At 42.4% G+C, this 26245-nt stretch overlaps 1 protein-coding gene across 1 annotated transcript in view; it reads right to left on the bottom strand.

The window, feature by feature from the left end:
- Positions 1-17506: 17506 nt before the first annotated feature.
- Positions 17507-26245, bottom strand: part of LOC126176103 (mucin-17-like) — a 38647-nt gene continuing 29908 nt past the window's right edge. Inside the window, exons 4-5 of the mRNA XM_049923241.1 lie at positions 19508-21769; positions 17507-17926 (exon numbers count right to left, since the gene is read on the bottom strand). Coding sequence (XP_049779198.1) covers positions 17507-17926; positions 19508-21769 — 2682 coding nt within the window. The remainder of the gene's footprint in view (positions 17927-19507; positions 21770-26245) is intronic.

The raw sequence follows: 26245 nt of genomic DNA, 5'->3' as shown, positions 1-26245 counted from the left end.
TTTTCTACCAGAAGTAGGCCCTGTCTTACCGTTATCGTTAAAGTTTATCTCTAATGAACTGTCACGGGAAGGAGACAGGTTGGACGTTTCGGAGCTATCTATATCCTGAAGACTAGCAGCATTCTTAAATTGTGGCAACGTCTGAGATGAACTAACGGAGTCAGGCGATCGCATTTTGCTACCTGAAGAGAGACCTACATTGCGGTTGGGGTTCAACTTGCTCTCTGGGGAACTGGCAGGCTTTTCAGGATAAGGAGACAGGTTGGACGTTTCGTAGCTATCAGTATCCTGAAGACGAACAACATTCTTAGATTTTGGCGACGTTCGAGACGGACTAATGGAGTCAGGTGAGGGCGTTTTGCTACCTGAAGTAGGCCCCACCTTACTGTTGCCGTTCAATTTGATCTCTAATGAACTATCTTGTGTTTCACGGGAAGGAAACAAGTTGGACGTTTCGGAACTATCAATGTCCTGATGACTAGCAGCATTCTTAGATAGTTGTGACATTTGAGACGGACTGATAGAGTCAGATGAGGGCGTTTTGCTACCTAAAATGGGACCTATGTTACGGTTAGGGTTCAGCTTGCTCTCTGGGGAACTGTTGGGTTTCTTAGCTGAAGAAGACAAACGTGAAGTTTCGGAACTGGCTCTTTCAGGCTGTGCCGATTCACTGCTAACCGATGCGGCGTCTCCTTTTTGCATGACTGCTCCAATTCTATCCTTCAGGATGGCAGCACTGGTTGCCCCTGTCTTTGTCGAGCATGGTGATGGCGCAGTTTCCGACAAGAAAGCAGGCCTTGCGTACGCAGCTGCAAGCACTGCACTTAGGAGAAACTGTAACAAAACGTGTCATGGTATTATGTCACACATCTGGTGAACAAAATGAGACTGCAATGCTTTCATCACGAACAGAAGCTATTCGTAAATCACAAGTCACTTGACACATCAGTAATGAAGTAAAATACAACCCACGGACACTTCTAATGCGTGTGTACACCTAACCCAACACACACACACACACACACACACTCGCACACACACACACACACACACGCATACGCTCACTCGCAAATGCTCGCACGCATGTACGCACACACGCACTGATTCTGAAAACTTCGAAACTTTGTGTGTATAGTGGTACCAATATTTTCATATTTTTTGGTGGCAGTGCCTCTATCGATAAGTCATTGATTTTTTAATTTTTTTACAGTGTTCGACTCATTCAATATTTTTCTTGTGAATTTAGCTGCTTGTATTATGGTAACGAAACAGTTATTTTTTATTTCATATCTGATTTAAACAGCGTAAAAGTTTCATTATAATTTTTCATCTTAGCTGCCCAGGCAACGCCTGCTCTTATTTCAATAAAGACTTTTATCGATAATGCTATTTCTTTAGCAACTCCATCCGATACATAGTTACAAACATTACGTTCTTTTCAAAATAGGTCCTCATATTTCATTCACACTTCAAGCTGTACGAGTTTATTATTATAAATGGTACAGGTGCGTTTATGAAGAAGAAAAATATGTACAGTATTTTTAGTATGTGTAAGATATATACAGCACTTCTGGTATCACGTATTGTGGCGTCACTGTCATCCCCGACAACTGCAACATTACATGCTCGCTTCAGTACTTTGCCTCATCTTAGACATAATGTTTCCAAAGTTGTGAGGTCATACTTCACGTCATCCACCATGTATTAATTTCTAAGCGCTGGTAGTACGACGGGTTTAGAGGTAAATCCTTAATCCTGCTTGATGCGCTGTTACTTACTATTCTGATAATGCCATACATCTTTCTCTAAGCACTTCACGTGCCTTTATTCTTTTGACTCATCAGTCTTCAGACTGGTATGATTATGCCTGCCAGGAATTCCAGTGCTGTGCATACTTCTTCATCCCAGAGTAGCACTTATAACGTACGTCCTCAGTTATTTGTTATATGCACTATGATCTCTATTTTCCCCTACATATTTTACCTTCTACAGTTTTTGTCCTCTACAGTTTTTAACTGTTACAACTCCCTCTACTACCATGGATACTATTCCATTATGTCGTAACACACGTCGTACCATTGTGTCCCGTTTTCTTATCGGTGATTTCCGAATGTTACTTTCTTTGCCGATACTCTGGATAACCTCATTCCTTACTTTATTAGCCCTTCTGATTTTCAACTTTATTCTGTAGCACCTTATCTCAAATGCTTCAATTCTCTTCCGTTCTGGCTCTCCCACAATCCACGTTTCACTACCGTACAATGATGTGCTCCAAAAGTACATTCTCAAAAATTTCTCAAATTAAAGCGTATTTTTTTTATTACTAGGCTTCTCTTGATCATAAATGTCGTTTGTGTCTATGCTAACCTGTTTTTATGTCCTTCATGTATCATCTGTCATGGACTTTCACCTAGGCTTCTCATGTTTGTGCGACGTCGATTACAATGCTTACAGAAATGTGCACAGGAAAGAGGCAATCAAGAAAACAAACATAAGCATGTGACGTATTTAGAACCAAACCACTGCTCTGTGCAAAACTAGTGATGTGAGTGAATGTTGTAGCCGAAATAGAGAAAGGGTTATATAGCAAAGACGTAAATACATCGGAAGATACTAACCACAGTCCTCATGTCTGCTGTCAGGAAATATGGGTCGTGTTCTGTGCCTCTGATCTGAGGGTTTAAATAGTCATGGGTGAGAGTGACGCGACGCTCGTTTGATTATGTCGCACGTTCTGGTGTCTCTTTATCACGCACGCAGTAACATCTAAGTAGTCTGCAGTTCCGCTCATGAAGAGATAAGCTACGTTTCCCCACGCTCAGATCACCGTTGTCTGCACATTAATACTTGTCTGATTTTGCTTTCCATTCTTCCAGTCACATAATCACTCAATTGTCTTTGTCTCACATTCTCCCAGTTTCATGAACGCCGAATGATTTTACAAACAGGAGTAACCAGGAATACACCATCGTTTTTTCTTCCTATGTAAAAAAAAGCATCTCCTGCCTCCAAGCATTTTTTTGTAGTTTTTCTTAATCCTGCCTTACTGTCATCATCCCAGCATTACATACGTGAGATTTTGTAAGCAGATTGGTTCATGCCTTAACAGCCTGTTTTCTAACAAAGAGTATGGGGTAGCATTCGCCACAGGACACATTGCCAGGAGAAATTGATTTCAAATCCGGGTCCATCCACCCTAAGTCACGTTTCCATGTTTGCCTAGATCAGGTAGGTACAAACGGTGCAGCAGTCCCTTTCAAAAGCACGCCCTTCTATCTTCTATCTCATTCCGTACTTTGGCTGTGGTAAACAAACCGTAGTCCCATTTACGAGATGGTTAAATTTTTTCAGACATCAGTGTCCTAGGACTAACTGCCTCTGATAATTCGCCGGCCGGAGTGGCCGAGCGGATCTAGGCGCTACAGTATGGAACCGCGCGACCGCTACGGTCGCAGGTTCGAATCCTGCCTCGGGCATGGATGTTTGTGATGTCCTTAGGTTGGTTAGGTATAAGTTGTTCTAAGTTCTAGGGGACTGATGTCCGCAGAAGTTAAGACCCATAGTGCTCAGAGCCATTTTTGCTCTCTGATAATTCACTCAAAAGAAACGGTTTCAGTCAGCGTCATTATTAAGACTTAAAAATAATAAAGATGATGAACGCTGACGGCTTAATACGTGCGTTGTGAAGCATCACTCACTTTCTACTAACGGTTCCTTAAAATGGTGGTGAAGAACTGTACACCGGGAACCTCCACAATTCAGCACAATTACTAAACGGTTTATCTGAGGTTAAGGAATCAACGTTCTGAATTGGACATGCTGGAGTCACAAGGTCCTGAATGAGCTATGCGTGTGGGGCACGAGTTTGTAAAGTAACTGTTTGATAACAAACAACGGCCTGTCGTACCGAAGTTGGCATGACTTTGAAAACAATACGTACTCTTTTGCAATGTGGACACGGTGCTCAAATTAACAAATAGTTGTCCAGAATATCGTGTTATTGGTTACGGGATCTTGCAGTCCTGAAGTTAAATTGTGCAGCAAGCTAATGATGGGTCTCCAAAGCAACAAATCGTAGGAAATATGTTTCGCTACAGGCGTTAAGCTAACTGACGTAAATGTACTGATTAAACTAGAATCTGACGGGAAATTCAGTCGTTCAAGGCACAGAACTTTGGCCAAGGTTTCCGAAGTAGAGTTATTCTAACTGAATAATTTCCGTGTGTAGCGTTCGATCATGTGGAAGAAGACCCTAAAACAGATACCCGGCCACTTACTCATAAAATGCACACTTTGAAGATGTAATGCGAATAATCTGAGCCATATCTTGTAAAAAAAAAATATTGTAAATGCAGCCGCGGGCATGAAAACTTGGGTGCAGTTTGCCGTATTTATTACGGGATGAAGAGGCCTTCGCCAGACGTATTAGCGCGGAGAACTGAAGAAAACTACATTCAGAACTGCATACAACAACAACAAAAAACCTGAAATTATATTTTTTTCACTAAATACTGCGTGCCACGTGTAAGTAGGTGGCTCCACGGATTGAGCAACGAGGTACCAACAGTCATCAATTTTAGCATAAACGAGGGTTTTCATTTCTTAAAGACAGTTCCAACAAACTGGATGTGTTTCATTGCTTCTATTGATGATTTTCTAAGATTTGGGTTCAAATATGTAGTTACAACACGCAAATTACTATAAACAGCCAAATAACTCAACGTATGGTAAATGTGTGTCACTGAAGGTAATTTCTGTGCTGTACCATGTTAAATAAAGATCGCCAGCCTCACATTGACCAGCAAGTCAGGGTTGAAATACTCACTTCTTCTGTACCATTAATCAATGCTCTTTATCAATCCCACTACATTGTGTAACAGAATTAAAGGATCACTTTTCCGAAATACAGTATCTGATTCCGACGTGTAAGTCTGAAATTTAGCTCAACCGCCCTTTGTAATAGTGCAGAAGAGTGATAGCCTGGACGTCACCATTGGGTTCGAGGACGCTTCAACAGCGAGATGTCGACACACTTGGAAGAAAAGGCCAGAGCTCAGAAGTTAATGTGACCTGTAATGTGCGTTAATGAAGTAACATTGGTAGCAAATTTCATTGCAATTCTAACCAGTTGTACGGCGGGCGTATCAGACCTTAGGAAGTGCTCACAGCATCTCTTACCCACATTTCACCCTTCGCCTGAGCCTCTGCAATGGAGATCTGAAACGCGACGTCTAGCGTTGAAATCGAGCGGTTTCCTTATGCATGTCGAAAGGAAAACGTTTAAGACACACCACAGTTCAAAATCTGGATATAACTAATGTATTGCGACGCAAGCAATGCCATTTGTTATTACGATTTATCATGTTATTGACTGCGTATGGAATAATACTGGCTGTCCATTCAAAAAAATTTATGTAGAAACCATTGTTTGAACACGGTTTAGAATGTCTCCTAGTATTTACTTTCGCGAGCCGCTGCGGTACATTCATACCCGTGAATGGCGTATTTCCTTATCTGTTGTGGGTCCAGAGATATTGGCGGTGAAGAGTTCGGTTGGGAAATCCTGTATACAAAGCCCCCAGTACTTTTATCCAATCATTTGGAACTTCGCACTGGCCGAGAGATTCGCGATAAATGCATGTCAAGTAAAGGGCCAAATCCGGCACTGAAATCTCGTCAGCGTCCATTGGTGACACATTAGGAGGGCGTCAAGTTGCATATCTGGGATTCTCTCTCTGCTCTTTCTCAGTTAGCTTTGCTAGGGTCGTTAGGATGTGTTCACACTGTGTGCGGACTCCGGAGGACCTGGGCACATTTCGCGAACAGCTGAATGCTCTTCTGACTACAAGTCAGTCACTCTCAGGCTGTTGCCTCGGTGTGTATCGGTGGCGGAGAACCTGGCGCGTCGCGTAAGACATGTCAGTTGTTGCTTGTTTTGCTCACGGGCTCTGCTGCCGAAGCGGTGGATCTGCCCTCACAGCAGGGCAAGTGGCGGGTGCTAAAGCGTTCGGTTCGCTTGAGGATGAGGGCCAATGTGGGGACTAGCCGTTTGACCTCGCCAATTCACATTGTGAGTCGAAATATGACGGTTGATTCAGCAGGTTCCGAGCAGGGGGGAGGGATTTCCTAGTTATTGGGAGCTCCAGTGTTAGGCGTCTTATGGAGATCAGGACTGGAGAGAAAGCCAATGTGTACTCGACATGTCTGCCGGGGGGGCCTCATTCAAGATGCGGCTATCGAGCCTGCAGGATGCAGTCGTCTGCGAACTATAGCTCACTTCGGACCAATGACGTCTGTTCAAAAAAATGGTTCAAATGGCTCTGAGCACTATGGGACTTAACATCTATGGTCATCAGTCCCCTATAACTTAGAACTACTTAAACCTAACTAACCTAAGAACATCACACAACACCCAGTCATCACGAGGCAAAGACGTCTGTCGCATGGGTTCTGAGGCCATCCACAGTTCGCACAGGCGGCTGGCGGAGATATCGAAGGCTGTCGGCCTCACGCGTGGGGTACAAGCAATTTGTAGCATTGTTGCCTGAGTTGATCAGGGTCCTTTGGCTTGGAACCGAGTGGAGCGTCTCAGCCAATGGCTTCGTCGACTCTGTGATAGTTGCTGATTTATAGATTTATCGGGTGGGGATTTACAGGATTGTCCTTGATAGGTAAGGTGTGCACTACAAGAAGGAAACAGTAACAGAGTACTTGCTTGTAGAGTGCACATGAGGTTTCTTTTTTTTACGCTAGGCGCTAGTTTTAGGTACTCTGATGAATACTCGCCAGTCGATATGCAGCGAGAAAAGTCTGACCGCGTTCAGAATAGATACTTCGACTGCTGTAATTTTTTCAGTAAACTGTCGAAATATTCGTAATGAAGTTACCGAATTTACTCCGGTTCAGGAAGCTCTCGTGCTCAAATTATTCTTGGGACCGAGAACTGGATGAAACCCGAAATGGGATTTTATATTTAGTGGGTCATGGAGGCCATAGCAGAGCGTCCATTGCAAAAAAAATCATATGGTTCTAAGCACTATGGGACTTAACATCTGAGATCATCAGGCCTCTAGACTTAGAACTACTTAAACCTAACTATCCTAAGGACATCACACACATCCATGCGTGAGGCAGGATTCAAACCTGCGACCGTAGCAGCAGTGAGGTTCCAGACTGTAGCGCCTGGAACCGCTCGGTCACAGCGGCCGGCAGTGTTCATCGCAGTTGACAAAAATATTGTCTCAATTGAGGTCGAAGTGGGGTGCGACAGTGAAGTTATCAGGTCGCGTATACCTGGTAGATGTGAAACGAAGTTAACCGATTCCTCTGTGACAGAAAATCCACTCTCAGAAGCACGTATATACCCAGATCACGCTATACTAGTTTTGTGCCAAATACTTTTGAACACGGTTGCTAAAAACTGTCTTGAGCAGCTAGTTCGGCATCTCATAGGCCATGGAAATATTTTAGACCTTGTAGCTACTACAGGCTGGATCGACAATGTTAGTATACAAATGGGGATTAGCGATGATGATGTCATTATAGCTATTATGGTTACGAAAGTTGATAAATAGTAAAGAGGGCAAGGACAGCGTTTCTGCTAGATAAATCAGATAAGCAGTTGTTAGCATCTCACTTACTGACATCACTTTGTTCTAGTACGATGGACGTAGAGGGATTATGGGGGAAATTCAAGCAGATTGTGGGTCGTGGTCTGGAGAGTTCTTGCCTAGCAAGTGGATAAAGAGTTGGAATGGTCCAACGTGGTTTATTAACGAAATTCGGAAGATCCTGAGGACGTAGAGTCTGTTAGACTCTCGGTTCAAAACAGAACTCACAAATGACGGCTAGCAAATGTTAGTAGAACTTGGATACATAAGCTGTTAAACTGATTGTGCGATAATTTGTATGGAAGATGAAACTTCGTAGCAGATCAAAACTGTGTGCCGGACCGAGACTCTAACTCGAGACCTTTGCCTTTCGCGGGCGAGTGCTCTACAAACTGAGCTACCCAAGCACGACTCACGACCCGTCCTCACAATTTTACTTCCACCAGTACCTCGTCTCTTACCTTCCAAACTTCACAGAAGTTCTGCGAAACTTGCAGGACTAGCACTACTGGAAAAAAGGATTTTGCGAAGACATGGCTTAGCCACAGCCTGGGGGATGTCTCCAGAATGAAATTTTCACTCTGCAGCGGAGTGTGCGCTGATTTTGAAACTTTCTGGCAGATTTAATCAACGCACACTCCGCTGCAGAGGGAAAATTTCATTCTGTATGGATGATGTTTTAACGAACGTCTGTTGGTACATCTCTAGTCTCATAGTTCCTGCACACTATCTTTGAATAATCGTTTTGTTGTCATGATTTTAGGTGTTTCGATGGAATTTTATCTGTCTTTTCTGCCTTATTTGATTTTAAGCCCTCCAGTGCTCGTCTCAGTTCTGATTCTAATACTGTATCACGTATCTCACCTCTATCGAATCCTGTTTCTTCTTCCACCACGTCATCGCACTAGTCCTCCCCTTCATCGACGCCCTCAGTGAACTCTTTCCACATATCTGCTCTCCCTCTGCGTTTTAATGTTGTCGCCCTTACTTTCAATTTCATCAAAGGTCGTTTTGACTTTCCTATATGCTATGTCTGTTCTTCTGACAATCAGTTCTTTTTCGATATCTTGGCATTTTTAATGCAGCAATTTCGCCTTAGCTTCACAGCACTTTCTACTTATTTCATTCGTAACTGACTTGTGTTTTTGTGTGCTTGAATTACTGGATATATAGCCCGACTTTCATGCAAAACACTCTTTTTTCATAGAGACCTAAACATATTTCACCACCTGAGGCGTAGCGCCGTATACCGATCCTGCCTTAGAGGCGGTTAAGTGGGAGATGTGTCTCAGAGTTGGATGGTGACGCGAGACTGGACGCACACGTAGTTTATGTATTAGCCGATAAGAGGACAGTATTGTATAGGGGACTTTGATTTAGTTTCGATTGTGCCCACTAGAGTGCACTAAAGAAATAGAATGTTTTTCATAAACTGTTCTAGTATTTTCATAAAGTGTTATTATGTTTTTTTGTGTATGTGAAATGTTATAAATGTGTTTTAGCAGTATGAATAATGCGTGAGTGTTGTTTAAGGTTAATATGAAGATAATTGTTTAACGAGTTATGTAGTGGGATTTAGTGTGGGAACATTTCGAAGAAGTATGGATGTGGACAAAGGGGATTTTTGTAGAATGGATTTGTAAGGTAAGTTTATTCAGGTATAAATAACAATAATAAATAACTTCACACATAAACAAAACTTCAGCATATTAGATAATTACGTCGGTGAAAAGTGCAGTCGTTAGGTTTAGTATTTTGCGATTGGTTATTGACGCAAAGCGTGGACTGACGCGGGAGAATGTTGTTTTGCTATTGTCTGTTGAGTAAACTGACCAATGGTAAAGCAATATTCTTCGCGCGTCTTTCTCTGCTGTGAGAGAAGACAGAGTTTTCTAGAGAGGAGTCGGAGCCTAGCCATGAAACAGTTCAGACATGTGTAGTAGTAGTTCCGATGGAAATGATAAGTTGCCGGATCTAGCAGTGTTTCATACATCAAAAGTGTGGTAAAGTGACGGCATAATTATTCCGATGGGTGTGTAGAAATTTCGGAATTTTTAAGTGAAGTTTGTGACGAGAAAAGACATAAATTCCGCGTGGCGTATTGAGCTGGTCGGTGGCTAAAAACTGTGACGGCATTAGGTACAGACGGATTTAATATTTGGCAAGCATTCTCAATTAAAAACAATCCTTATTTTTGTAGCTATTACGTTTTCGGGAAATGCAACACCATAAACTTGCTAACTTGAGTGAAAGGGATTGTGAGTGACTGTGTTAAGACTAGCACGGGCTTGGCAGTGATACTTGTTCACCTAAGTTTCAGAGTATGTTAATTAAGGACAAAATTTCCATCCTTTCATTTGTGTGAAAATTTTCTCCCGAAACGTAGATTAGTGACTTAAATTGCAGCCTGGTTCACGTAGAAGAACAGTAGGTTTCGCTCGGCTTCCCTACTGATGATCTGCTGAGACAATGTTCACAGGTAGGTACAGGTTCGTCGTAAATGGACGGAAGGAACCGCGCCGCCGCACACCTTCTGAGAGCCATATTCAATATTTTATACCAAAACCAAGACGTCTCTGAAGAAATGGTTGTGTTGAGAGTAAAGACATTATGTGCTACTTCGTTTCTGGAAACGCTAAAACATCACTGTAGGAATCCAAATGCATTACGAAAACGACGACAGCGTAAAGCATTGCTCGCCCGTTGATCAACAATACCCAAAAAGCAGTCGATAGTGGTATCAAGGTTAGGGTCGTGTTCCTTGGTTTCCGGAGGGCTATTCTACCTAATGAACAAAATACGAGCCGGCGGGAGTGGCCATGCGGTTCTAGGCGCTACAGTCTGGATCCGAGCGACTGCTACGGTCGCAGGTTCGAATCCTGCCTTGGACATGGATATGTGTGATGTCCTTAGGTTAATTAGGTTTAAGTAGTTCTAGGTTCTAGCGGACTGATGGCCTCAGACGTTAAGTACCATAGTGCTCAGCGCCATTTGAACCATTTTTTAACAAAATACGAGCGTACGGAATAGCAGACTAGGTGTGTGACTTGACTCAAGCATTTCTATCAAACGGAACTTGGAGATCGTTCTTAACGGAGAGGAATCACCAGTCATAAAAGTAAAGGAGTGATATAGAATCATTACTTTTCGCAACATACTGGTTGATCAGGAACAGTCTGAAAGCTTATAAGAGTGTAGCAGGATAGATTGCGCTGAGAAATAATGGTTAATAAAAAAATAAATCGATATTCTGCACCGTTCCCGAGTTAATTAGCAGTGTCGTTAGCCCACCAGGCCGCTGCGAGTGTAAATTCAAGCTGCCTCCCATGTATGATGTTGCCAAAAGTTTTCTTCGTTTGGCATCATAAATCAAAACAAGACAGAAAAATTGATCATGGAACGGTAGAAAGGCTTGAACACGAGCGCTATCATCTAGGCTGTGAGAACAACTACCATTAACTGTATCTGCTGGGCCACTTGAATTTGCGGGCACAACGATCTGATTGGCTAACTTTAGCGGCAATTAACTCGAAAACCGCGTAACGTTTCCAATTTTATTTTTCATAATTACTTCACATCAACGTATGCTGCTACATCCTTACAAGCTTTTCTCACTGTTTCTGACCGATCTGTATATATACACAAAAGTGCCAAAGAAACTGGTACACCTGCCTAATATACCTTGTATGGCCCGCGCGAGCACGCCGAATTGCCGCAACACGACGTGGCATGGACTAGACTAATGTCTGAAGTAGTGCTGGAGGGAATCGACACCATGAATCCTGCACAACTGCCCATAAATCCGTAAGAGTACGATGAGGTGGAGATCTCTTCTGAACAGCACATTGCAAGGCATCCCAAAAAATGATTCAAATGGCTCGGAGTACTATGGGACTTAACTTCTGAGGTCATCAGTCCCCTAGAACTTAGAACTACTTAAACGTAACTAACCTAAGGACATCACATACATCCATGCCGAGGCAGCATTCGAACCTGCGATCGTAGCGGTCATGTCTAGGAAGTTTGGTGGCCAGTGGAAATGCTTGAACTCCGAAGGGTGTTACTGGAACCACTCTATAGCAATTCTGGACGTCTGGTGGGGTCGCATTGTCGCATTGTCCAGATGGAATTGCCGTACACCGTCGAAATGCACAATGGGCATGAATGAATGCACGTTATCAGACAGGACTCTTACGTACTTGTGATCTGTCAGAGTCGTATCTAGACGCATCAGGGGTCCCTCCGACTCCAACTGCACACGCCCCACACTATTACAGAGCCTCCACCAACTTGAACAGTTCCCTGCTGACTTGCCGATCCATGGATGCATGAGGTTGTCTCCATACCCGTACGCGTCCATCCGCTCGATACAATTTCCAGTCAACAACAGTCCATGTCAGTGTTGGCGGGCCCAACCGAGACGTAAAGCTTTGTATTGTACAGTCATCAATGGTAGACGAGTGTGTTTTCGGTTCCGAAACCCCATGTCGATGATGTTTCGTTGATTGGTTCGCACATTTGTTGATGGCCGAGCATCGAAACTGAAGCAGTTTTCGGAAGGGTTGCACTTCTGTCACGTTGAACGATTCTCTGCAGTCATCGTTGGTCCCGTTCTTGCAGGATCTTTTTCCAGCCGCAGCGATGTCGAAGATCTGATGTTTTACAGGATTCCTGATATTCACGGTACACTCGTGAAATGTTCGTACGGGAAAATCCTCACTTCATCGTTATCTTGGAGATGCTGTGTCCCAACGTTCGTCCGCCGACTATAATGCCACATTCAAACTCACTTCAGTCTTGATAACCTGCCATTGTAGCAGCAATAACCGATCTAACAATTGCGCTACTCTTGCTGTCTTATACAGACTTTGCCGACCGCAGCTCCGCATTCTGCATGTTTACGTATCCCTGTATTTGAATACACATTCCTGTACCAGTTTCTTTGGCGTTTCGGTGTTAATGACCTCGTGGATAACTTCGGAAGTTCCATTGGGTTATTCGAGGATGGTGCTGCCTTATACAGATAAGTCGCTACGGTATAAAATTGTAGCGAAATACAGGAAGACATGCTGGGATTGGGTCTGACGGTCATGACAACAAATGTAACGTATCGCCGATAAAACTGTGGAAAGTCATGTTACCGTATGATTACGCGGTTGTAAAACAATCGCTGGATATAGTGACATCCATAGAATGTCTAGGAGCCTCCGTACGCAACCAAATGCAACGACCAGATAAAACCAACCGCAGCTGAGGTAAATTCCAAACTGAAAATCGTTGGGAGAACCCTCTGGAAATTTCGTCCACCCACAAATAAAGCATCTTACAAAAAGCCTCTTTCGACCAACACTTGATTATTACTCATTAGTTTGGGATCTGTACTAGATAAGGTTGACATTTATTTATTTATTTATTCTTCACAATTCCAGCCTATTATTTGGAATTATAAATTGGTCTATACAAATCACATTTTCTTGGATAACAATTAATTTATATTGAAACGTCCCCTTAGAAAAATTATACAAGACTGTCCTTAAACTGACACACAATATTTTTAGTGCAACGCAAACTGACTTTCAAAAATCCCCACAAAAGAATGGCCCTGACTAACATTAACCTATACCTTTCACAAATCACTTAGCTCACAAAAATCTTCATTACTCGAACTACTGCAATACAGCGAGCGCCACTACTGCCAGCTAAATAAAAGATTCAAACTACGGAAGGCACTAACTACTGATAGGGATAGTTAGCAAATGAAAGATTTTAATAGAGAACAAACAATGTATTTACCTTAATAGTCATAATATATATAGCAGTTCATAACATCCAGTCTTACAAATTTCAAAACTCCGCCATCTCTCTCCCCACATCCACTACTGCTGGCGGCTCACCTCCAACTGCCCAACGCTATACGCTGTTAACATCCTGCTGCCCAACACTACACAAGTGAATATTCAAACAATGAGTCCAACCAGCCACAGACTGCACACAGCACAGCCAGTGATTTTCATACAGAGCGCTACGAGGCGTTACCAATATAAAAACCTAAACAGCCTACTTACAATATGTTAACTATTTATTTCTGGTACTGCCACTTTTTTTAAAAATAGTACAGGTATTTCTATTACAACAAAATTACAGTACAACTCTTAACCAGTTACCCAACTACTAATACTATTATAAGCATTACTGAATCTGATCTGTGGTTGTTCATTCACTGTGGTGCATTTAAGGTATAGATGGTTCTTCCCACTACTGGATCCGCCCTCACACTATCCTAGTCAACAGCCATAGTCTGCTGTAGTCTGCTGAATTCCTTGAGGGTCGGACGGCATGTCAGCAGCGTTTCCACTAAAACAATCAATTCCACTAATCACTGTTACGTCTAAAAATTCATACTTTCATTCTCACTTCATCGGACCACTTGAGGGGTTAATAAATCTCAGTTTTAATCTCTCCCTGATGTTAGGGAGAAGTTCGTATGTTGTCTTGCCTGTTCTTCAAGTGACCCATTCATTTTGCCTCAGTTGTAAAATGCAGTATTTTATCAACTTTTCGTATTGCTCTCCGTTCCAAGCATTCTTCGTATTTGCGTCTGATGGCCTTGCTTTAATCACTTAAAGGCTCGACGTTTCCCAATTTCCAAGTCCAGTGGCTATACTCCTACCATTTCAAACAAAGCATCATTCGGGGTAGTGCATTAGGTTCCCGTTAATCTTAGCAGCATTCCTCGTTGAACTCTTCTCACTAATGAGGCTGGCTTCACTAGCTGAAATGTATGAGCTCCCACGTTCCCTCAATTCCCTGATGTTAATATAGATTGGTGGTATACTGCGACTGTTTTCAAGGAAAATCGATCTTGTCTATTTGCAATGGTTGTAATTTTATTCCGTGAGGATTGATAGAGGAAACAGAGAAGATACAAAGAAGAGCAGCACGTATCGTTATAGGTTCATTTACTACACGCGAAAACATCACAGAGATGCTCAGCCAATCATAGCGGCAGACGCAGCAAGAGAGGCGTTCTGCATCACGGTGTGCTTCACTGTTAAAGTTTCGAGAGCGTACGTTCCTAGCGAGTCAACCAATATACTGCATTGCTCCTTACTAAGTAGGCTGTAACTCACAAAAAGACCATGAATGAAAGATTTCAAAGATTCTAGCTCACGCGGAAGCTCACCACCAGCAACATCTCTAAGCGTGAAACATTCGCGACTGAAATAGAAACGTGAGTGTGTGTGTGTGTGTGTCTGTGTGTGTGTGGGTGTGTGTGTGTGTGTGTGAGAGAGAGAGAGAGAGAGAGAGAGAGAGAGAGAGAGAGAGAGGAGGAGGGGGGTAGTGATACATTGCGAGGTGACCTGCACATTGCCAATGTAGATGTAATATCGTAAATCAATTCTGTATGCTTCTTTACTCTTTTGTTTGTGATAGCTACGTCTCGCCATATTAAATCACATTCCACGAGAGGCACATGGGACCAAGTCTAGACTTGTAACAGCCAGACGTCTGCTGCTAACTTACTGGACATCTGTTCAGTATGTGCCCTTGAAACACACGTCGCCTCTGCCTTGACTGTAAAATATTTTCAAGTATTTTTCCACTTTTTATCGTATTACTCTGTTGTTATGGTGTTATTTTGTGTCGTGTGACCCTTTTGAATTATATTCTGATGATGGTCTACTGGCCTAAAGCGCTAACAACATCTGCTTTAAAAAATCAATGACCGTTATGTTTTAAAATAAAGACATACGAATTGCCGTAGTTCTACAGATATGATGCGTAAAATTACTGAATGCGACAGCAGTCCCTAACCTGCACACAGCGACTATTATCTCTTCTTCCACTTCAAAAAAATTACTTCCTGTACATCGATTTGAAGATAACATGGAACTCAATACCGCCATTGTCAAGTAGCTTATTTGCTATAACAGATATGCAGAGAGGTTTAGACCCTATTACAGAGTTACGTGAAGCGCTTGGAAATGAAGATCACTTGAGAAAGTGAAGGAAGTTTATAGGAAATAAAACTGCCACTGACTGAATTTCTCTCACTTTTAGAATTCACTTCATATCATGCTGACAATTTACCCAGTGGTAATACACCGGATAAAGAACGAAATAGCGAGTAAAATCCACGAAATATTGTTTACAAAAAGTTGTTACCAATAATTGTTAGGAATATTTTTATGTTGAATCAGTGATTTCTATTGGACAAAATTAACCTTTTAGTGGCTCTCGGAGAGTTATTGATTCTTGATCGGAGACGCTGACATTATCTACAGCAACCAGTCCATTAATCTCGATGACGTAGGGCGCTGACCATGTGCACGTCTCAAAGCGCATAGACGCAAGTACCATTCCTCATCTGTGTACCATCAAGCATCTCTCTGTAAACATCTCCCAGGCTGTGGCTAAGCCATGTCTCCGCAATATCCTTTCTTTGAGGAGTGCTACTTCTGCAAGATTCGCAGGAGAGCTTCTGTAAAGTTTGGAAGGTAGGAGACGAAGTACTGGCAGAAGTGAAGCTGTGAGAACGGGGCCTGAGTGGTGCTTCGGTAGCTCAGATGTTAAGGCACTTGCCCGCGAAAGGCAATGGTCCCTAGTTCGAATCTCGGTGTTGCACTAAGTTTTAATCTTCCAGGAAGTTTCATCTTTCCACATCACCTATGCTTCGTTTCGTTCGCTTCTCCTAATTTTCTTACTGGAGCTGAAATTTACTTATTGAGCGTCCACAAGCCGCAAATGCACACACACATACATTTGGTTCGAAATGTCGACGAAATACAGACGTTCTGTTACTATGTGTCTGACCCCGTGTATGGTATTTTTCAACAATAGAACTTTGCTCTGTCGCGTCTGGCCCGTTTCAGCTGCCCAATATTGTGGATATAATTTATTTAGTTATTGTATGCAGAACATCGACTGCGCGTTTTCATGATCTTTCTCGTTTCAGTTACATGGACGACATAGTCCTTAAACGTAAGACTTTATTCCGATTTATTCTTGCTTTTAACGTTTGATCAGCGTTTGTCTCTGGTAACGGTTACGGCCTTCAAAATGCAAGTGGAATATTGACAGTTGACTATCATCATTTATTTATTTCGTCCTAATTTTAATACTGGTATTTCAAACATTTGGATTTTACATTATATGGATTTACTTACAAACTCCGTTCACATTATCTTGCTACACACCAGTGGATGTATATGTACTTCGTCAGTTTTTCAAATTAATTGCTTTGTTGCTACGGTTAACAATGTGTTGATCTTTTTTTAATATCTCCTTTTGCAGACTTGTTGAGCGTTGTTTTTGATTTATAATATAATATTTCTCTGTGTTGTCCCGTTCTTAACGGTATTTCAAACAAATGCGAGACACTTCCGTTACTTTTGGCTTCGACAACGTAAATTCAGAACAAAGTTTTTCATGCGTTCTGTATCCATATTCTTACCGTCTACATTCTTGTCCGCTCTTCTGTATTGTTGATTGGCTGTAGTTGATAATTATTTTCCTTTTACTATTCACATACATTAATCAATAAATGATTCCAAAATTACATGGGCGAAAATTAGTCCATAAGGTGAGGAACATGTAAGAATAAGCAAATCAAACTCCACTGAAAACTAAATTTTTATTCAGGTCAGTAATAACATAGAGTACAGGATAGATTTAATCGCTGCTGACAGTTATTCTTCGTTTTCTTCAGTGATTTAATGAAAGATATGCTATTTAAACGAACATGCACATTTCATGGAAACAGGTTAACAATCTCTCAACGCACCCTCGTGGACACACTTGTTAAACAGTGACCGCAGTTACGACCTAACAGCACACAGTAGCTGGTGCACGTAGAGGGAGACTAGCGAAGGCGATGGCGACTGGTTGACTGTTCATTAGTGCAGCAGGCTGTTGACCACAGGACGAACGGGCCAACCACTGAAGTTGATGGTGTTTGAAATCACACTCAGTGGCACAGTTGCCGGATGGCTTAGTGTACGAAGAGGGACGCCACCGAAGTTGATGGTGTTATGAGCAGCTGCTGCCTCTTGGACGTTGGCGGGCACGGGAACGCCACCAAAGTTGATGATCCGTGGATACTGGGTCGCTGATGGTGCAGCTGGTGGCGCCAACACGCGAACTGGAACGCCACCGAAGGTGACGGTGTTCGGTGCCTGGCTCTGTGGAGCAGAAGATGAGGCGGTGCCTGCAGACAACTCCACCGGCGCAGCCGATGGACCGACAACGGCGAACGCTGGAGAGTCAGCAGCTTGGGCAACTGCTGCTGGATCCTCAGCCGACAAGACTGCCCCGACCTGCGCCGACAATACCGTGAGTGTTGCGGTACCTCGAGAAATCACTGTTTCACAGCCACACTTAATTTCGCTATTTACTTAGCTATAAACAGTTTCAAGAATTCAAGGGAAGAAGTGAGGTATCAAAGAAATGAGGTTAATGGTGAACTTGATATCTATCTTGAGGACCATGCAGCAGAGGAAATAAAGCCATTGTTCTACCTTGGAAGCAAAATACCACATGATAGGCGAAGCAATAAGGATATAAGAAGCACAGTAGTAGGCTGATAAAGATCTTTGTTCGCTAGCATCGAACATCAATCCTAAGTACTCTTGTTTTACTGATGTAGATGTTCTTCTGATAATCTCTTCCCAAAAGATTGTCCATTCCGTTTAACTGCTCACGGCCTCCTCCAGCAGTATTGCAATGTCATCACCAGTCCGCAAAGTTCTTATTTCTTCTCCCTGAACTTTCCTTCGAAATTTTTTCTTTGATCTCCTTCGCTGGTTTCTCAGTGCACAGAATGAATAACATTAAATGATGACTAACTGAAACCCTCAGATGCCGACAGGTGTTGTTGATATACCTCGATGTGGGCACACATTTTCAGCTGTCCACATCGAGGTATATCAACAACACTTGTCGGCAGCTGAGGGTTTCAGTTAGTCATCATTTATTCCAGGGAAAAGCTGCACGGTCATCAACAGTACCTGTTCTTTCAAGAACAGTTACTGTCTTCGTATATATGAATAACATTCTTGAGACACTTCAGTTCTGTCTCACCCCCTTCTCAACTGGTGCTTACTTTTCATCCTCATCGACTCTTGCAACTACAGTCTACTTTCTGTGGAAGATCTTAATAACTTCTTGCTCCCTGTATTTTACCCCTGTTACTTTCAGAATTTCAAAGATTATTGTTTGGTCAACACTGTCAGAAATCTAAATCTACTAGCACTATAGACGAAAAGTATACCTTTCTTTTACCTATATTCTGCCGGCCGATGTGGCCGTGCGGTTCTAGGCGCTTCAGTCTGGAACCGCGTGACCGCTACGGTCGCAGGTTCGAATCCTGCCTCGGGCATGGATGTTTGTGATGTCCTTAGTTTAGTTAGGGGACTGATGACCACCGATGTTAAGTCCCATAGTGCTCAGCGCCATTTGAACCATTTGAACCTATATTCTAAGGTAAGTCGTAAGGCCAACTTGTCTCCATGTTTACCTATATCTGTACTGCAACTGAGCTGATCGTCCCAGAGATCAGCTACTCCCAGTTATTCGTGTCAGTATTTAACACATTAACTAAAGACAACTACCTCATCTCAATTGTTGCTTGTTGATAAGAATACTACGATTACTGTTATGAGAGTACCACTTACATATATACAGTAGTGTGCCGAGGCCCTTCAACTTATTAACGTAATTACACGTCTGCCAGAGAGCCTTTACTATTAAAAATAACTTGAAACTCTTTTAGTAATATGAAATCCTAGTGGCTACGGTACAAGAGAATAATTACAAGTGTGCAAACGTTGAGTTCTACCACATACAGACAATTGTCATTAGCCAGTAATTTTTTTTCAAACTTACAGCTAATACCTCACCTTACTTAATTCATCGAGTGACAGCTGTCGCAGAGTCGGAGTGAAGCTAGCTGGCCCGTCTGTGAGAACTGCCCCATCAGCATTGTCCATAGCATTGCTGGAGTGAGCAATGTCGTCGGGGGAAAATCTATCGGCAGAAACACCAGCAAGCGGGGTGCTTGTAGAAAGACCAAACATGGCCTTGTTAGAACTAGGTGGTGGGTACGTCATTGTAACGGGAAGGTTCACGCTGTCACTGTTGGCTTGATGACTGTAGAACGGCCCGGTACAAAGCCAGTAACCGGCAGCATGGTACAAACCAAGACCAGGAGTGGCAGATGCAGAAGGAACAAGGCTATTAATGGGATAGCGAGGATCACTGGCAGGGGAGAGGTCGTCTTGTGAGTCAGCGGAGTAACTCGATGGAAAGTTGCTGTCAGCAAGATCCCCTAATGAGCTGCGGTCAGGCGAATCAGCTTTGGGCTTGTTGGTAGGTTGAAAAGTAGCAGAGGTATCTACACGGGCAATATTGCCTAGACGTGTAGAAACGCTTTCTTGAGGGTTAACAGAAGAAGTGTCTCGTAAGTTACTTACAGGAGAATTCTGGAATGTGTTGCTGCCCGGTAAGTCATCGTTGGGCTTTTGAGCAGAATCGGATACGCCAGATGTTTCAAATTCTTTTTTTGCATTACTAAGGGATGGAGATCTTTCAGAAGGAGTAAAAGAATCAGGTGAGGGCATTTTACCAGCAGAAGAGAGTTTCTCCGAACTGTTATCCAACATGCTTTCCGAGGAACTGCAAGGTCTTTCGCTGGAAGAAGACGGTTTAGACGTCTCGGAGCTGTCAATATCCTGAAGACTAGCAGCTTTCTTAGGAGCTGCAGAGGTTTCAGATGGACTAATGGAGCCAGTTGAGGGCACTTTGTTACCAGAAGCGAGCCCTACCATATTGTTGGTGTTCGACATGCTCTCTGGGGAACAGTCAGCTTTTTCGGCAGAAGGAGACGAGATGGATGTTTCGGAGCTGTCAATATCCTGGAGAGTAGCAGCATTCTTAGGAACTAAAGATGTCTGAGACTGACTGATGGATCCAGCTGAGGGCACCTGGCCAGCAGAAGCTAGAGCTGTCTGCAGATTGTCGTTCAGTTTGCTTTCTGTGGACCTCTGAGGTGTTACGGCAGAAGGAGAGGAGTTAGGCGTCTCGGAGCTGTCAATACCCTTAGAAGCTGACGACGTTTGAGACTGGCTAACGGAGGCAGGTGAGGGCATTTTGCTACCAGAAATGAGACCTACTTTACGGTTGGGGTTCAACTTGCTCTCTGGGGAACTGGCAGGTTTTTCGGAAGGAGACAGATTGGACGTTTCGTAGCTGTCAATATCCTGAAGACGAACAACATTCTTAGATTTTGGCGACGTTCGAGACGGACTAATGGAGTCAAGTGAGGGCATTTTTCTACCAGAAGTAGGCCCTGTCTTACCGTTATCGTTAAAGTTTATCTCTAATGAACTGTCACGGGAAGGAGACAGGTTGGACGTTTCGGAGCTATCTATATCCTGAAGACTAGCAGCATTCTTAAATTGTGGCAACGTCTGAGATGAACTAACGGAGTCAGGCGACCGCATTTTGCTACCTGAAGAGAGACCTACATTGCGGTTGGGGTTCAACTTGCTCTCTGGGGAACTGGCAGGTTTTTCAGGATAAGGAGACAGGTTGGACGTTTCGTAGCTATCAGTATTCTGAAGACGAACAACATTCTTAGATTTTGGCGACGTTCGAGACGGACTAATGGAGTCAGGTGAGGGCGTTTTGCTACCTGAAGTAGGCCCCACCTTACTGTTGCCGTTCAACTTGATCTCTAATGAATTGTCTTGTGTTTCACGGGAAGGAAACAAGTTGGACGTTTCGGAACTATCAATGTCCTGATGACTAGCAGCATTCTTAGATAGTTGTGACATTTGAGACGGACTGATAGAGTCAGATGAGGGCGTTTTGCTACCTAAAATGGGACCTATGTTACGGTTAGGGTTCAGCTTGCTCTCTGGGGAACTGTTGGGTTTCTTAGCTGAAGAAGACAAACGTGAAGTTTCGGAACTGGCCCTTTCAGACTGGGCCGATTCACTGCTAACCGATGCGGCGTCTCCTTTTTGCATGACTGTTCCAATTCTATCCTTCAGGATGGCAGCGCTGGTTGCCCCTGTCTTTGTCGAGCATGGTGATGGCGCAGCTTCCGACCAGACAGCAGGCCTTGCGTACGCAGCTGCAAGCACTGCACTTAGGAGAAACTGGAACAAAACGTGTCATGGCATTATGTCACACATCTGGTGAACAAAATGAGACTGCAATTCTTTCATCACGAACAGAAGCTATTCGTAAATCACAAGTCACTTGACACATCAGTAATGAAGTAAAATACAACCCACGGACACTTCTAATGCGTGTGTACACCTAACCCAACACACACACACACACACACACACACACTCGCACACACACACACACACACACGCATACGCTCACTCGCAAATGCTCGCACGCATGTACGCACACACGCACTGATTCTGAAAACTTCGAAACTTTGTGTGTATAGTGGTACCAATATTTTCATATTTTTTGGTGGCAGTGCCTCTATCGATAAGTCATTGATTTTTTAATTTTTTTACAGTGTTCGACTCATTCAATATTTTTCTTGTGAATTTAGCTGCTTGTATTATGGTAACGAAACAGTTATTTTTTATTTCATATCTGATTTAAACAGCGTAAAAGTTTCATTATAATTTTTCATCTTAGCTGCCCAGGGAACGCCTGCTCTTATTGCAATAAAGACTGTTATCGATAATGCTATTTCTTCAGCAACTCCATCCGATACATAGTTACAAACATTACGTTCTTTTCAAAATAGGTCCTCATATTTCATTCACACCTCAAGCTGTACGAGTTTATTATTATAAATGGTACAGGTGCGTTTATGAAGAAGAAAAATATGTACAGTATTTTTAGTATGTGTAAGATATATATAGCGCTTCTGGTATCGCGTATTGTGGCGTAACTGTCATCCCCGACAACTACAACATTACATGCTCGCTTCAGTACTTTGCCTCATCTTAGACATAATGTTTCCAAAGTTGTGAGGTCATACTTCACGTCATCCACCATGTATTAATTTCTAAGCGCTGGTAGTACGACAGGTTTAGAGGTAAATCCTTAATCCTGCTTGATGCGCTGTTACTTACTATTCTGATAATGCCATACATCTTTCTCTATGCACTTCACGTGCCTTTATTCTTTTGACTCATCAGTCTTCAGACTGGTATGATTATGCCTGCCAGGAATTCCAGTGCTGTGCAAACTTCTTCATCCCAGAGTAGCACTTATAACGTACGTCCTCAGTTATTTGTTACATGCACTATGATCTCTATTTTCCCCTACATATTTTACCTTCTACAGTTTTTGTCCTCTACAGTTTTTAACTGTTACAACTCCCTCTAGTACCATGGATATTATTCCATTATGTCGTAACACACGTCGTACCTTTGTGTCCCGTCTTCTTATCGGTGATTTCCGAATGTTACTTTCTTTGCCGATACTCTGGATAACCTCATACCGTACTTTATTAGCCCTTCTGATTTTCAGCTTTATTCTGTAGCACCTTATCTCAAATGCTTCAATTCTCTTCTGTTCTGGCTCTCCCACAATCCACGTTTCACTACCGTACAATGATGTGCTCCAAAAGTACATTCTCAAAAATTTCTCAAATTAAAGCGTATTATTTTTATTACTAGACTTCTCTTGATCATAAATGTCGTTTGTGTCTATGCTAACCTGTTTTTATGTCCTTCATGTATCGTCTGTCATGGGCTATTTCGCTTCCAAGGTAGCAGAATTCCTGAACTTCGTTTACTTCGTGATCAGCACTTTTGATGACAAATTTCTCTTTATTTCCAATTCTGCTACTACTCATTAGTTTTGTGTTTTTACGGTTTACCCTCACTCCATATTCTGTAATCATTTGTGCTGAGTCAGGACTTCCAACGATCAGTTGTTGTTCGTTTTTTCACGTTTCTCCTACACCCATTTCGCCTCAGTTTCCCTGCGTTTTCTGTTTATTTCATTTCTGAGTGATTTATACTGCTTTATTCCTGACTTCTCCTGAACATTTTTATACTTCCATATCAAATGAAGTATTTCTTCTGTTACTCAAGGTTTCTTCGTCATTAACTTTTTAATACCTGTGTTTGTCTTTGCAACTTCTTTGATAGCTGTTTTTAGAGACATTTCTTCCTTTTTAACTGAACTGCCTGCTATGGTATTCCTTATCAAATTATCCGCATCCTTAGCAAATTCAAACACATCTGTTCCTTCCTCGGTATTTCTGTATCTCATCCGATAATTCTGTACGGTTATGTTAAACTTCTACTCTTCATCATTAGTAATTTTGGATATGAGTCTACGTCTGCTCCTAGTTACGTCTTACAACCCAATATCTGAATTCGGAATTTCTGTCCCATCATGATGTCCTCCATCTGAAATCTTCCAGTGTCTCCGCGCCTTTTCCATGTAAACCTCCTCCTCTTCTGATTCTTGAACAAGGTACTTGTTATTATACCTAAAATTTATTGCAGGACTCAATTAGTCTTGTCTCATTCCTACCACCAACTACCAAACCCATATTCTCCAGTAATCCTTTCTTTTACTCCTTGCGTTACAATCGCATTCCGGTCCCTCATGATTATTAGATTTTCATCTCCCTGTATGTACTGAATTACGTGCTCAGTATTCTCATACACTCTCTCTATCTCTTCATCTTCTGCTGACGACGTTGGCAAATATAACGTAACTAGTATAAATTTCTTTATTTCTGTCTATGATAGCAAAATATTAAGTTCTCAGACTATCGGTTTCGGTTAGCAATGACCATCTTCAGGTATGCAGCAAAACATGAGAAAAACACAAATACAACTAATGGATTGTCTACTGTTTGAAACAACAAAATAGATCATAATGAAAAGTATTGCTGAGACATATGCGAAAATTTGCGCTTTAAATGCGTCGAGGCACACCTGTTTTGAAAACACATCCTACTACAATGGAGCCATAGTGGCATCGTCCAAAGATAAACACATATTCAGCTCAGCATCGTCATACATAAATGAAATAACGTATTTACTAAGAGTCATAACTCGCCAAATGTCGCTATTGTAGGCGTACAAATATTCTTCAGTCATGAAGTTGTATCATTATGATGACAACACAAGCACCCAGTCCCCGGGCAGAGAAAATCCCTAACACGGCCGGGAATCGAACCCGAGACCCTGTAATAGAGGCAGCAACGCTAGCCCCTAGACCACGAGCTGCGTACAGGATAACTCTCGTCCTTATGAAAATAGTTTTCATTTTAAACTACTTCTTTTCGTGCTGAGCTTTAATCAGAGAAATTATTCCCTGTACGGACATAGTATTCTCTTTAATGTAGTATTGTCAAAGAAAGACTTGTATTGAAAATTGTCGCCTAACGTATGCCTGTGTCCATAAGTTGGTTTCACCACTGACGTAGCAACCTTAAAGAGTCGTCAGCCAGATCATCTGGCTTCTTTTATTATTACGTAGACTGTAAAAAAGATTTCGTAAATGACGCTAGCCGCGGTTTTGGACATGAAAGAAGTTCCATCTATGCGAATGGGAGTGTTATATGGGGTACTTCGAATAATCTCGTCGAAAACATTACACTGAAACCAATTCTTCTTACCTCCATTAACTGAAAGCTCAATGAATATTCCGTACTATGAGATCGTCAGATTTTACAAGTATGTGTTTTCAGTGTTAAACATGTAAGAGGCCATGTGCTGCATAGCTCTCTCAGGTACTCACCAGAGTCCTCATGTCTGCTGGAGACTGAACCAGGCACTGTGCTGATTCTGCCCAGTCTGAGGGCTTAAATAGCCGGGCCCAGCACCATATCGCTTGTCGATTTCCAACGTCTCATGCGTGATCCACGCTGTGGGGTGCAGGAATGTCAAACACCGGTTGATAAGCAACGCTATCCAACCCTCGTATCACATCGCTAAGGATGTAGACCTAATACTGATAAGCGTCTACCGCCAGTTCACACGAGCACCCACTCTTTCATTCGGGTAGATTGAGAGAGGGCGCATATTTCCTCTATTCTTGAAACTGAACCCTTCTTCTTTGTCCTTTCGATTATCTACCGTACGCTAAGGTATCATATCTGGAACTGGTGCAGTTTCCCTTCTACATTGCCCCTCACTGACATTGAATCTTTACGTGATAAATTATGAATTACTACATCGTCTGATCTCTTTTTATTTGTCATAATCCCTTTCTATTTTACTAAACTACAAATCTCTCACAGCCTGTAGAGTATTTGACAGTTAATTTCGTACCACAACTCCACTTACATAGCCTGAGATGTAAGAGTGTGAAGAGCACAAGGTGCACTTCTTCCATTAGCACTGCTAGAAAAAACTCGCGATAATAACATTCAAACTAACGAACAGATTCCAACTCCTCTCATTTCTTCATTACCGAAAAGAGATTAAAAACAGCAGTTCTGAGAAAAATGTTTATAGAATAACGTTACAAAAGCATTGCTTCAGCTTAGCACTCAGTAAGATGAAACAATGTACTTACTGCAAATGTAAAACCTTTACACACCTATAAGAAGGTCTCCTTTTGTCATATTAAGAGAATAAACCAGGAACGGGAAACGCACACGTCAGGTGTTCACTCCGTGATCTGAAGAG

Source organism: Schistocerca cancellata, chromosome 3 (assembly GCF_023864275.1).
Source record: "Schistocerca cancellata isolate TAMUIC-IGC-003103 chromosome 3, iqSchCanc2.1, whole genome shotgun sequence".
Classification (NCBI taxonomy): Eukaryota; Metazoa; Arthropoda; class Insecta; order Orthoptera; family Acrididae; genus Schistocerca; species Schistocerca cancellata.
The sequence above is the reverse complement of the archived record's forward strand: the minus strand, read 5'-3'. Positions and strand labels throughout refer to the sequence as shown.